Source organism: Bombina bombina, chromosome 2, assembly GCF_027579735.1.
Source record: "Bombina bombina isolate aBomBom1 chromosome 2, aBomBom1.pri, whole genome shotgun sequence".
Classification (NCBI taxonomy): Eukaryota; Metazoa; Chordata; class Amphibia; order Anura; family Bombinatoridae; genus Bombina; species Bombina bombina.
Window position 1 is genome coordinate 883747176 of NC_069500.1, and position 15120 is coordinate 883762295.

The following is a 15120-nucleotide window of genomic DNA, read 5'->3' on the forward strand; positions in this document are numbered from 1 at the left end:
TTAAGCTGGAGAATACTTCCGGGTGGAGTTCCCACTCCCCGTGATGAAAGGTCTTTCTGCTCAAGAAATCCACTTCCCAGTTGTCCACTCCTGGAATGTGGATGGCCGAGAGACAGCAATTGTGGGCTTCCGCCCACTAAATAATCTGAGCCACCTTCTTCATGGCTAAGGAACTCCGAGTTCCTCCCTGGAGGTTGATGTAAGCCACTGATGTTATGTTGTCTGACTGAAACCTGATAAACTGGGCTAAGAACAGCTGAGGCCAAGCCATTAGAGCATTAAAAATCGCTCTCAACTCCAAAATGTTTATGGGGATAGCGGACTGCTCCCGAGTCCATAGTCCCTGCGCCTTTAATGAGTCCCTGACTGCTTCCCAGTCTTGCACGCTGGCGTCAGTAATCACAATTACCCAGAAAGGTCTCCGGATGCATGTGCCCTGAGACAGATGTTCCTGAGAAAGCAACCACGGGAGAGAGTCTCTTGTCGACTGATCCAGATTTATCTTCTAATTGATCCGTATGATCCCCGTTCCATTGTCTGAGCATGGACAACTGCAGAGCTCTCAAATTAAATCGGGCAAAGGGAATGATGTCCATGGAAGCCACCCAGACCTATTACCTTCATGCATTGAGCCACTGACGATTGAACAGACGACTGTAGAGAGGCAAGAATCTTGGCTCTTCTGACCTCTGTCAGAAAAATCTTCATCGATAGGGAATCTATTATGGTCCCTAAGAAAATTACCCTTGTAGCTGGAACAAGGGAGCTATTTTCCAGATTCAATTTCCATCCGTGGGAACGAAGAAAAGAAAACAAGATCTCTGTGCAAGATTTTGCTTGTTGAAAAGATGGCGCCTGAACCAATATGTCGTCCAGATAGGGCGCCACTGCAATTCCCTGAGACCGGATCACTGGAACGTATAGTTTCCATCTTGAAGGACAGTACTCTGAGAAACTTGTTTAGTCATTTTAGGTCCAGAAAAGGTCAGAAAGGTCCCTCTTTTTTGGGAACCACAAACAGATTGGAATAGAAACCTAGACCCTGGATGACTAAAATCATCATTTAGTGGAGGACTTCCGGTGGGGGCGGAGCCGTTAGACACGCTGTACGGCTCACGGTGCTCTAGAGAAGGGAGCTAGGAAATCTCCCCCGGCTAAAAGTTGCTTGCACTATCCGGAATCCTTGGGACCGGCTGCAAGTTCCACAGACGCTGTCTACGTCTGAGCTGAGGAAGCCCTTGACTGGCGGAAAAGCCTGGCGGTGGATACCGCAACTACCGCAGAGGAAAACCGGCAGACCGAAGGAAAAGGACAGTAAAGTCGGGTAAGAGAAATATTACCCGTGAAGTGATTGGCCTTGCTGACTGGAGTAGCCGCTTGTAGGAGGGGGTAGTCTGCCTGCAGAGAGATCTGTAGGGAGCGCGCCCTCCTCGCGGTGAAGAGTGTCACAGCTGCATATTTGTTTGGCCTGACTGCCCGATAGCGGGAAGGAACCCCGGCTTTACCCTTACAAGGTTTTTCAAAGCGGACTGCCAAAGGTTTCTCTATACCTAAGAAGGTACACCTGGTTTACAGGCATAGCGTGTACATATGGGATATTTTGGCTCCTATGAGCTGAAGATTCACAGGAGGTGGATGAGGCTAAGTGATTCATTTGAGGGATTGAATTAACACAAGTTAGGGAGAAGTGTTATTTCCCCTATTCTGTTGAACTATCCTCCCGCCCCCCTTCTTCCATGTATTTATCACCCTGTTGATGGTTGTGGGGTAACAGGAGCCTGAAGCGTTCTCTAAAAAAAAAAAAAAAAATAGGAGTACCTCTCACAGCAAAAGTGCCAAAGTACAACTGGTCTGTTTATAACTGATGGTACTTAAAATTGCCACAATTAGCTTATAAAGCTGGACTTTACCTCAAGATACAAGACGCAACAGTACATTGGTCCCTGAGTATTTTGAAAATTGGTGTTTCTTATTATCCAGGTTATTTCTACACTTCCTGCAGGCTTATAGAGAGCCAAGAGACTAGGCCTGGGCAACCTGGCTTTTTTTTCCCCTCAAGCTGCATATTCCTCAAGATTGGTGCATTTATCTGCTGTTTAACAGACTCCCTCTTTAGGAGAGAAGAGAGAGAGGGATTTAGATGGTTAATTAATGGCTAAAATTGAGTTAAATATATTGACCCTGGTTTTTCTTTTTCTTTTTTTTTGTTTTTCTTATGTCGATATTGATGGGTATATGCAATTGCTCTTTTGTTAGCATAAGCTCATTAACTGCTTTTGAGAAATGATTCACTATAACACCATAGATATCTCGGTTAAATTATGAATGTTTAAGGGATATGGCCCTTATTGATTAATTGCTGATTTTTACTGGTGTCCGCTTCTCATAATTATAATCTGGGTGAGATATTAGGCCGTAACTACACTAACCCTTATGAATATACACTCACAGTCTTTAGTTTAATACACATTCACGCTTATAATAAAAAAAAAAAAAAAAAAAAAAAAAAAAACACTTACACACACTCGAACCAGAAAATTAACTTGGTCCCTTTTGGATTTGTTCACTTTTTCTTTTTCACATTTTCTTTCATTTTTTTTTTGCTTCTCACATTCACTATTAGTATTCACAGAATATATGGAAAGATATATTATACACACGAAACAGAGTTCTCCCATAATGCCACCCAAGGGCAAGGATAGAAAGGTTAGGAGTGCGGATACCTCATTGGACCCCGTATCAGAGGGGGCTATACCCCATGTGGACATTGGAAGTTTAGTATCTCAATTAACCGATGTTTTTACCCCACAATTTGATATCATTAAGAAGGAGCTCAGCAGTATTTCAACAGATATTATCTCTCTATCAAACGAGGTTAAGCAATTCGCTTCAAGGATATTAGAGGCGGAAAATAGGATCTCTGACTTAGAGGACCGGGTCAATGTACAAGATAAAGTAATCCAAGATTATGATGGCAAGATTACTGGTTTACAATTCCGTCTGGAGGATCTTGAGGATCGCTCCAGACGGAATAATATAAGAATCATTGGTCTTCCTGAGTCCCCTGAGTATGAAGATCTTATAAAGGTTACTTCTTTATTATTACCCAAAGCTTTAGGTTTCTCTGAACAACAATTACCCTTAGAGGTAGAGAGAGCTCATAGGGTCGGATATAGTAGAACAAATATGGCTAGGGGTGATAGAAGCAGAATGTGCATTTTTAAGTTGCTTAGATTCCAGGACAAAGTAAATCTGTTAAAAGCATATAGAAAGATGGGCGAATTTGTATTTGAAAAAAACAAGCTATTAATGTTTCAAGATTTCTCAATAGAAACATCTACCAAAAGAAAACAGATGATTCCGCTATGTACTAAGATTATTGATAAAGGGTTTAAGGCCTGGGTTGTGTACCCCGCAAAGATTATGCTAGAAGAAAATGGGGTTAGGCGAATCCTCAATAATCCCCAAGAGGCCCACGAATTTATTAGTACCCTATAATATACTAGGGAAAATAATTCAGGTTTAGATAGGGGAATTTATGCCAAGTAAGATGGATATGCAATGTGTTTGGGTACGCGCTGATCTTTGGTGCGTTTTTTTTTTTCTTTATTATTACTTTGTGCTTACTACGAGGATTATAGATATGTTTTTGATATCTGTGGGGCACACTGATAACGTTAAATGGAAGAAAGAATCTATATTGTTGTTGAGCACTTACAATTTTAAAATCGAAATTATGTTAAGTAAGATAGAAGCGCTATGTGTCTGGGTAAGCGCTGATTTTTCTGTGTGTTTTTTCTTTTTTTCTCTTTATGTACTCATTATGATGATTATAGATATGCTCTTGAGGATTGCAGTGCGCATGGACAGAGTTAAATGGAAAAAAGAATTTATATTGTTGTTGAGCACTTATTATTTTAAAATTGAATTTCTCACAGGTATAGAACGAGCAGTTTTCCTTTTATTACGTTGGGTTTCCCTTTTTTCTTTTTTTTTTTTTTTTTTTTTTTTTTCCTCTTCTCTCCCTCTTCTCTCCCTCTCTCTCCCTCGCCGGCCCTCTCGCCTCTCTCTTCCCCCTCCCACCACTGGGGCTAAGTTAATTTAGACCATAGCTTAAAAATAGCTTTTAAGTGTACCTATATTTTTAATATGTTTAATGGCAGTTAGGATCAATATGCTTTCTTGGAATGTAGGGGGCATTACGTCGCCTAGAAAACGCAAATTGATTATTAAACATCTGCTGAAGTTTAGTCCCAATATTGTGTTGTTACAGGAAACACATTTGAATCTGGCAGAAGCTATGAAATTAAAGTGTAAATGGGTAGGGGAATGTATTGCAGCTCCAGGAGTTAAAAGAAAATCAGGGGTAGCCATTTTGTTTCATAAAAATTTAGATTATAATATTGTGAAGAAGGAGACTGACCCAGAGGGAAGATACCTGATACTACATATTCAGATTAATAGATGTAATTTTATCATCTGTAACATATACGGTCCCAATTCTTTTTCGCCCATTTTCTGGGAAAATATTAGAAGTAAATTATTTCTGTTTTCAGCAGCTAATTTAGTTTTAGGGGGGGATTTCAATATGACGTTATGCCCCATTTTAGACAGATTGTCCTCAAAAAACCTACGAGAAAATAACAAAGTAGCAAAATATTTTAAGTCTTTTTGTCATGAATTGAAATTAATTGATATATGGAGATTTAAAAATCCAGAAGTCCGTAGCTTTTCATGTGAGTCTAAAACCCACATGACATTCTCGAGGATTGATATGTTCCTAATTTCTAAACCGCTTGCCTTATGCAGATCAGAAGCAAATATCTATGATATTGCTATCTCTGATCATGCGGTAATCTCTTTCACTTTGGTGGCCATCTCCCCCCCTAAGGCCCAAAATACGTCTTTTTTTTTCCCCCGATTTTTGACGGATAGTCCTAAGTTCAGCAACTGGTTAAAACAGAAGTGGAAGGATTATGTTACCTTCAATATAGGACAATTTAGTAAACCAGAGGTATTCTGGGAAGCAGCGAAAGCTGTATTAAGGGGGGAAATTAAGCTTTATTTATCTACTTGGAAGAAGAAAAAGCTGGAGCAAGAATTACAGTTAACAGCACAAGTTAGAAATGCGCTTAGAAAGTTTTATCTCGATCAGACAAGAGATAACTGGGATAGATATTGCAAATTGAAAAGGGAAAGAGATATCTTCTTCAAACAAAGGTCACAGGAAGATGAATTGAAAATAAATTATCAATTCAGAGGTCATTACGGGGCCTCAGCTAAATTTCTGGCTAAAGTAGCTAAGGTGAGAAAAAGTAAGAATATTATCTCGACTATTAAAAGGGGGAATATAAAATATACTAATACAGAGGATATTAGTCAGACATTTTTTAACGTATTCCAACAGCTTTACGCAGAAACACAGGTTAATGCGGACAACGCATTAAATTTCTGGGCGAGTGTCAATCTCCCCAATATTTCGGAGGAGAGTTTATCAGAGCTTAATAGACCTATTTCAGAGGAGGAAGTTCTTGAGGCTATACAATCAGCCAATCTTAATAAATCACCAGGACCAGATGCTATTCCGATAGAATTTTATAAAATTCTGAAGGAGGAAGTAAAATTATCATTAGTGAATCTGTTTAATTATTATTTTTCTGCTGGTAATTCTATGTCTAATTATTTTTCGGCTGCCCGTATATCTCTGATTCTAAAGAAAGGTAAGGACCCGGAAGATCCAGGGTCATATAGGCCTATATCAGTACTCAATGCTGATTATAAATTGCTGACTGCTATTATTTCGATTAGGCTGGCCAAGGTATTAGACGGGATTATCCATCCAGATCAAACTGGATTTATGAGGGATAGGAATTCGCTTAAGAATATACGTCAAGTGACTACATTTCTAGATTATGCATGGAATTTAGACCCCAAGAACGAACAATCTAAAAAGATTTCTGAAGCAGCTAACAGTAGATGCTGAGAAGGCCTTTGATGCAGTGAACTGGAACTATTTATTTACGGCATTGGAACGATTTGGATTCAAGAAACAGTTCCTTGAATTCGTCAGGAATTTATACAAAAATCCGATTTCATTTCTCTGCATCAATGGCCATTCCTCCCCTTATATCTCACTTAAAAGAGGGACAAGACAAGGGTGCCCCCTCTCCCCTTTACTCTTCAATTTAGCTTTGGAGCCTTTTGCTATCTTATTGCGGGATAGGCTACTAGGGGTTCAACTCGGTTCCTTTAGTTTAAATACTCTCTTATATGCGGACGATTTGTTAATATTCTTGGACAAGGCGCAATATTCCATCCCCATATTGTTACAATTATTTAAAAAAATTTCCTCCTTCTCAGGTTATAAAATAAATTTTGATAAGAGTGAACTCCTCTGGGTAGATAAGAAAGGATCCAACTGGAAAGATCACCCCTTTAAAGTGGTTGAGTTCTTTCGATACCTAGGTATTACCTTTCATAGAAATCCAACAATTTGGTATAAGTTAAATTTCCCTCCGATATTACAAAAAATTAAAAATGATCTCGAAAACTGGGCCTCGCTTCCCATCTCATTGTCTGCTAGAATTAATCTGATTAAATCTATTATCTTTCCTAGAGTTCTATATCTGCTCCAGAATCTCCCGTTATTTATGACCAATAAAGATATTGGTAATGTACAGTCCTGGGTATCTAAATTTATATGGGGTAATAAGAAGCCAAGGATTAGTCTTAGTAAACTGATGCAGAAACGTCCTAGGGCAGGCCTGGCCTTGCCAGACTTCAGGCTTTACAATTTGGCTAGCTTGGTCAAACTGGCCCTCGATTGGATCACAGGGGTAGATAAGTTTGTGACAACAGAGCTAGAATTGTTCCTCATCTCCCCCTTTTCATTGAAAGCGGTTCTTCATTGCCCGGTACCAAAGTTACCCTTAAATCTTAGTAAACTAATTTCCCTTAAAAATGTTATTATAGCTTGGCAAAAAACTTGTCGAATATTAAAAGTCTCCCCATCCTTTTCTGAATATCTCCCTATAGTAGGTAACCCTGAATTTACCCCGGGCTTAAATCAGAGAGTGTTTAGACTATGGGCCGAAGCTGGACTGATTTATGTTTATCAGTTATTTGATGATAATCAGTTATTACCCTCAGAATTATTATTTCAAAGGTTTAATCTACACTGTTCGAATTTATTTGCTTATTTTCAACTAAGGCACTACATATTCACACAAAAATGGAATGTGGAATTTCTAAGAGATTGGATAGACATTAAAAATATTATCCGGCAATTCTCTCTGGGTCAGTCTTCAATATCACTGATCTATGATATCCTCCTGGCTAGACAGGGTGAATTAGGTGTAGATAATCTATATAACTTCTGGAAGAAATATTTGCCAGAACTAGGGGAGAACAGGATTGAGCGAAGCTTCACAGAGTTAGAAAAATTACAAGTTTCTATATCATGGAAAGAAGCGCATTTAAAACTAGTCAATAATTATTATCTCTCCCCAGATAAAATGGCCAGATTTTATCCTTCTCAGAATTATGCTTGCCCAAGATGTTCCTTGGATAGGGCGGATATTTTTCATATGTTTTGGTCTTGTCCAAAGATTCAACAATATTGGCAAAAGATAAGATTCTGGTATAGTAAAATCTATAGAGATATGGCACCATTCACGGCTGATGAGGTAGTTTTTCTAACTAATGCTGAGTTACGCCCTAAGAGGGCGATAAAGATATTGAACACAATTATTATAATTGCGAGACAGTTAATCACTAAAGGCTGGAAAGATCATACAGCTCCTAGAATCACAGGGTTCTTGAAAGAAATCCAGTTCCAAATTTTATTTGAATCCTTTCATACTAAATTCACAGCTGAACGTAAGGTCAGGGCTTTTCTTTTGGATTGGTCTCCATTAATTATTTCTTACCCATTACAGATTCAAAGACGTATTTTACAACCCTTCTTAAACTCTATAGCTTTTTTGGAATTGGTTATATTAGAAGTATTCCCGTCAACATGGATATCGGGTCCCCGGGAGATAACACTATGAAATAGTAATTGTGAAATAATAAGTAAAGAAAGAGAAGAGGTGGGGTTAGTAGGGGAGGTGGGGGGTGGGTGGGCGGGCGGGGGAGAGAGGTGTATAGAATAGAGAATTTTTTTCTTCTTTTCCCCTTTTTTTTTTTTTTTTTTTTTTCTTCTCTCTTTTTCTTTTTTCCCCTCCTCATTAGTGGTTTAAATATTTATAAAATTTCCAGCGATATAATTGACTAGATGCTAAAAAGTCAGGTATTAGTATTCACTTGTTTCTTTGTATGTTTGCTTGATATTATTCATTATTGTCATTATTTGTATTTCTGTTTTTCTATATGTATGATGGCCTTGCATGGCATAATGAAATACAATTCGACATATATTTACTTTTTATGTTCTTTCTGTTGCTGGAATCAATAAAGATATTTGAAAAAAAAGAAACCTAGACCCTGTTCCTGTACTGGGACTGGAACTATCACTCCTAGGGAGGAAAGTTCCTGTACACATTTCAAGAACGCCTCTCTTTTTATTCGGTCTGTAACACTGAGATACTATGTCCACAGCCCAAGTATCTGGGATATCTCGAATCCAAACTTGAGAGAACTGAGAAAGCCTGCCCCCCACTTTATCCAATCCCGAATCGGCGGCAAACCCTTCATGCTGATTTAGAGTCAGCTGCGGGTTTCTTTGATTTCTTCCCCATATGCCAAGGCTGACTGGGCTTCCAGGAAGGCTTGTAATGTTCCTGCTTGGAAGAGGAAGTCTTACCTCTGAAGTTACGAAAGGAATGGAAATTACTCTGATGTCCTTTAGTTCTATTCATCTTATCTTGCGGAAGAAAAGACCCTTTACCACCCGTGATATCGGAAATAATTTCCGCCACACCAGGTCCAAATAAGGTCTTACCCTTGTAAGGAATCACCAAAAGCTTGGATGAAAGATATCAGCCACAAGGTTCTATGCGCTAGTACCGCAAAACCAGATATCTTGGCTCCCAACTTAATAACCTGCAATGAATCATCCGTAATAAAGGAATTAGCTAACTTAAGGGCCTTAATCCTGTCTTCGGTCTCCTCCAAAGGAGTCTCTACCTGTAGAGATTCAGACAATGAGTCAAATCAATAGGCTGCAGCACTTGTCACAGTGGCAATGCACACTGCAGGTTGCCATCGGAGACCATGATGAACATACATCTTTTTCAAATAAGCTTCCAGCTTCTTATTCCATTGGATCCTTAAATAAGCAGCTATCCTCAATAGGAAAAGAGTTCTCTTAGCCAGAGTAGAAATGGCCCCTTCAACTTTGGGCACCGTTTGACACAACTCCTTAATGGAGTCAGCCACAGGAAACATTTTCTTAAAGACAGGAAACGGGGAAAAAGGAATCCCAGGTCTCTCCCATTCCTGGGCAATGATTTCCGTAGCACGGTCTGGCACAGGAAACACCTCCACTGAGGAAGGAACCTCAAAGTATTTATTAAGTTTACTAGATTTCCTAGGGTATACGACGACAGGGGTTTCAGAGTTGTCCAAGGTAGCCAAAACCTCCTTTAACAAAACACGGAGGCGTTCAAGCTTAAATCTTAAGGATACAACTTCAGCATCAGATGAAGGACTTACACTGTCTGAATCTGAGATTTCACCTATAGAGGCTACTGACATATCTTCCTCATTAGACTTATGAGAAAGGGCAATCTGTGTAGATAAGACTGGAGCAGACGCCTTACTGTCTGATTTTTTAAATTCCCTCTTGCGTCCTCCCTGAAGCATGGGAATGGCAGCTAATGCCTCATATCGCAGAAGATACCTGGGCGGCAGTCTCTGCTTGCAAATACACTCCTCCAGGAGGAGAGGAACCACAAAGCACTGCATGTGATGCCATTAAGTCTTGGGGCGGTTGAGGAGAAAAATGTGGCAAAGCCTGAACAGCATCTTCCTGAGAGACATTTGGCTCAGATACAAAAAGCTGATCTTTATTTTTTAAAGTTCTCTCTATGCAAGAGGAACAAAAATGCAAGGGTGGCAACACTTGTGTAAGGGATACTGTGCCTTTAATTCATTCTACCTGTTAATTGGGTAAATCCCCTTTAAATAGCAAGAACAACTAAGCATCATTGCTTAGTTATTCAAATTCGTTTCTACGAACACCTGAGTGCCAAGCCTCTTTTCCAAGTTCAGTAAGCTGAATCTCTCATCTCTGCACGACTAAGCTGTGTCATTACCAGCTCCACTACAGGACAGGATTCCTCACTTACCTTCCTTCAACTTACTGGAGATTGAGTATTTCGACCTGGCAAGCTGTACTTAACTCCTAATCCTTAAACAGCAAGTATTTACATTTTACTTTGTTTATTGCCTTCCATGCAGTATTGAACTACATTTCCCAGAAGGCCTCTGGACTAAAACCGGAACTTCCTGTTAAACACAAACCAGTGTCTCACAGCACAGCTCAATACCAGAGTGCTGACAGGTAAAAGGGATAACTCTCTGCTGGGGAATAAGGTATCAAATTGAGACATTAACAACTATCTTTGCCTAATACATTTCTGGGAAACTGAAAGCATTTCAACATCTCTGCTTTATCGATGTATTGTGGAACTGTTTAATAAGACTACTAAGCCTTTATACTTTATAATATTCTGTGATAATCAAACAATATATCTGCTTATAATTGTTCTCCTCAGTTGTTTTTCACAAAAGGATAGCTAAGTTAAATTACCTTTCATTCCTGATATTTGATACTCTGAATTCCACATCTATTTGCCATTTCTTTTTCTTTTATAAACTCTATCAGAACCACATTAGTTTTGGTTCTTATGACACAATCATTCTATATTAACTCACTGCTGTATCAGATTGCCTTAAAGAAATTGGGTACTCACTACTAGCAGTGATACAAACATATTATAATATCTGTATTTTGTGTTCCTTTATTAGATATTCCTTACAACTTGACTATCCAAACAAAGGATACAAGTGTCCATAATAAGAGGATATGGATTTATTATGTAAGAAAACCTATTCAGTACTGTTCCTTTAAATAATAATTGCGGTGAAACGATATCTAACACCTATAAACCGCAAAGTACCCAAAAATTGATAAGAGTTTATTGACCTTATTTAGTCAAAATTAACCATATATAGACCCTGCTTAACAAGCACCTCCACACCTCAGTCTATGACTGAAGTGCTTACCTGCCCCTTGAAGAGGAAACGGATTACGGATGCAATTGCTGGTTCTAGAATATAACACTGACAGATTAAAAGTGTGACTGCTCTACTGTAGCGTCTGTTCCAAGTAAATCGGAAAGGCCAGGGATCATGTGACCGGCTCCTGAGAAGCTGTGCCAAAAGTGTAAAGGCGCGCTTCTAGCCTGGAAGAGAAGGGGCTCAAAATGAAACCGCTTCCTGTAGCACTCAGCTACAGGAACGGTTATGTAAATACAAACCCCCTTATGTTTAAGCTACGTCCCTAAAAACCGGAACGAAGGTTAAATAAAATGTCTGATGCCAATCTGTTATCTAACTCTGTCAGCCATAATAAAGTTAACGCCTCAAAGAGTGTAACTTCTGTCCCTCTCACATGCAAAGTTGCCTGCTACTGCCAAATGAACCCTTTCCACAGGGTTCCAAGCCCCACAGATCATGCAGGCTTAAAGGTTAACCCCTTCAGTGCCAGTCTCCTCAGAAGTCAAAATAAAAAGGAAGTTACCTGCACCTAGCCATCCGGCAGGAGGACAGCCTATGAGAGGTATGAGAGGAAGCCACTCCTCACAGAGACCTGTAGAGAAAAAGAAAGATCAGAGCAAACCTACTCTGGCTTTCTATTTTAGGGCAGCAACAATGTTAGGAAATAGCAGTAAGGCCCACCTCACAAGTTCCTAACTGCTTTAAAGCCGCCACTACTCTACTGAAGAGATTAACATGGACTACAGCAATACCCAGAATACAGGGAAGATCAGAGCAAACCTACTCTGGCTTTCAAAATAATAAAATCTTGCTTGTAGCGAAGAATCCAATTTTCTTCAGACACCAAAAACTTCACCTCCTCCATTGACAGAGGCAAAGAGAATGACTGGGGTTTGTGGGAAGGGGAGTGATACTTAACAGTTTGACTGTGGTGCTCTTTGCCTCCTCCTGCTGGCCAGGAGTTATATTCCCAGCAGAAATTGAGGACACCGTGGACTCACGATATCTTAGGAAAGAAAGTACTTTTGATTTTAAATGTAGACAGTTCGATATCAGATTCAGAGGGGCCATGTTTGACACTACCTTTATTAGAGGAAATTAAGTCTTCCATATCTTTTATGCAACACAAAATCCTGAAAGTTAAGGTCTGTAGTGTCACTAATAGCGATATCAAAAGCCAACTAATTAGGGTAAAGCATAACTGTTCTAATATGGAAACTTATTTAGAGTGTGCCAAGGATACTATCGATAGACTCTCAGATAAAGGTTATCCAAGCACAATACTAAATAAAGCCAAAGAACAAGTTGACATGGTACCCAGATCAGAATTGCTACAGTATAAAAAACGAAACACTAGTAAAAACGATTATTTTATTAAATCTTCTATGTTTATTACTGCTTACAGTAAGGAATACAATAATATTTGTACCATTATCAAACAGCACATGCCAATTTTACAAAATGATCCTGTTCTAAACGAAATAACAAAAGACGGGTGTAAATTTATATCCAAAAAAGCAAAACACTTAGGAACTTTCTGTCACCATCTATACCCCCTTAAAATTACTCACACAACTTGGTTGAAGCAAAGGAAGGGTTTCTATAAGTGCTGTGCCTCCAGATGCAAGACCTGTGGTTATGTAATGATTATGAAATCCCAGGTATTAGATAAGGAATTTGGCATCCACTATTTCATTAATTGTAAGATCACACACGTCATCTACTTACTTATATGTATGGGCTGTGACAAACAGTATACAGGGCGCACTACAAGCTCTCTCAAAGACAGATTCCTAGAACATGTTAGGTCAATTGAGGACCCTGAGTCAAGGACACCTATTGCCAGACATTTTAGGGATCAGCATAACTCTTGACAATTGCCTTCTTAGGGTTCAAGGTATAGATTTTGTTCCCAGGCATCCTAGATGTGGTAATAGGGAGATAAAAGTAGATGAGAGAGATTTGGATTTTCCATCTGAAAACCAGAATTCCATTTGGCCTAAACTCTCAGATGGACGTCAAATCTTTTTGTTAAAAGCTAAAAATTGTTCTATTTTATATATTGAGCGTTAGGATTTTATGTGCAATAACATTAGTATGTATTCTTCTTTTGGATATAATAATAAGCTGACAACCGGTCCCTAACAAAATATCAGTGAACAAGTGCCCTATCAGCATGAAACGCATCTGTGGTGTGGGGCTTTGGTTCCCCTTCTCCCATGTTTGATTTTACGTGGACTGCCGTCCATTGCCTTTGGTTTTAACCTGTTTATAATCAAGAAATGTATATGGTGTACCGGAGTGCTGAAAATCCTTGTTGTGCTCTAACTGAAACATGAAAGTTTAATTTTGACCTTCATGTCCATTTAACTAAGACAGCACTCTGACTATCGCACACTCTGGGGTGTTTCACCGTTTCGCTTGGCATGATGGGTCTATATGGTCTGTCATTCTCTTCAATGCAGCTATTAAAGCGAGGATGGTTCAAGTCAAAAGCACTCATTTTAAAAAGTGGAAACCAAAAACTCAATTACCTTTAGATGTGGAGAAATTTACTCTCTCACTTTCATCCATGCTTTCCAGTTTCTGGTAAATTATAAGCCCAGCCTATAAAAAAAATGGTGAAAATTATTACTCAGACTCATTCTAAATGACAGGTGTCCAACTTTTTCAAATACAGGGCCACACCGTTTTTTCCCCCTCACTCAAGGTAACATCACAAAAAAACATCTACCACCAATAGTGAATCAATTAGCCGTCATATTTTACTTTGTCGATGGCCATGTACATTTTCATGCCACATAAGTGTCAGGTAACCTCCACAGAAAACATCTGGGGGGGGGGGGGGAAGCATGCTGCTCTGGAGCCAACAAAGGTATGCTTTTTAACAAAGGACACAAACAAGAGAATGGAGCGAGATAAGTAAAAGAAAAGTAAATTGGAAAGTGGTTTTGTTTTGCCTTTCCTGCTCCTTTAATGTACTTACTAACCACAAAAGCATTTCTGTTTACAGAAAATAGAAAAAAAAACTTACATAAGCATCAGAAGCAGCATAAAGCTTTTGATCCTCGTTCAGTGGGAACAGATTCCAGTTGCTACAGCGTACAGAGTTGTCTTTGAGAAGCTGTTTACTGAAGAGGTGTTTGATTAAGCCATTTAGGCTCCACTTTTCCTTGCACTTAAGCTATTAAAAAGAGAAAAAAACATTAACTTTACATTGCTAGAAAACTCATATTTATTTATATTAAAGGGACATAAAACCCAAAAAGTTTCTTTCGTGATTCAGATAGAGAATACAATTTTAAACAACTTTCCAATTTACTTATATTATTTAATTTGATTCCTTCTCTTGTTATCATTTGCTGAAAGGTTTATCTAGGCAAGCTCATGAGCAACAGAGAACCTAGGTTCTAGCTGCTGATTGGTGGCTGCATATATATATTGATTGTGATTGGCTCACCCATGAGTTCAGTTTGAAACCATTAGTGCATTGCTGCTCCTTCAACAAATGATACCAAGAGAAAAAAACAAATTAGATAATAGAAGGAAATAAGAAAGTTGTTTAAAACTGAATTCTCTATCTGAATCATGAAATAAATAAATTGGGTTTCATGTCCCTTTAACCCTTTGAGTGCTAATGACGGCTCTGAGCCGTCACAGAGTTTCCCACTCTGGTGCTAATGATGGCTCAGAGCCGTCACTAGCACTCTCCCAACTTGAGGGAGATCTGGGGGCTCCCACCCGTTCCTACCCCGGCAATCGTGCCTGATGAGTGACAGGCATCGCCGGGGCGTGATGACGTCACGCACAATAACGTGATGACGTCACCGCGCAACTTAATATTTAACAATGTTAAGTATAGGAGCGGGGGCATGCTGCTTAGAAGCCTGTATCTCA

General features: G+C 39.2%; 1 protein-coding gene across 1 annotated transcript in view; it reads right to left on the minus strand.

Moving 5' to 3' along the window:
• WRN (WRN RecQ like helicase) overlaps window positions 1-15120 on the minus strand; it is a 377656-nt gene that overhangs the window by 279622 nt on the left and 82914 nt on the right. Inside the window, exons 6-7 of the mRNA XM_053700137.1 lie at window positions 14258-14407; window positions 13758-13830 (exon numbers count right to left, since the gene is read on the minus strand). Coding sequence (XP_053556112.1) covers window positions 13758-13830; window positions 14258-14407 — 223 coding nt within the window. The remainder of the gene's footprint in view (window positions 1-13757; window positions 13831-14257; window positions 14408-15120) is intronic.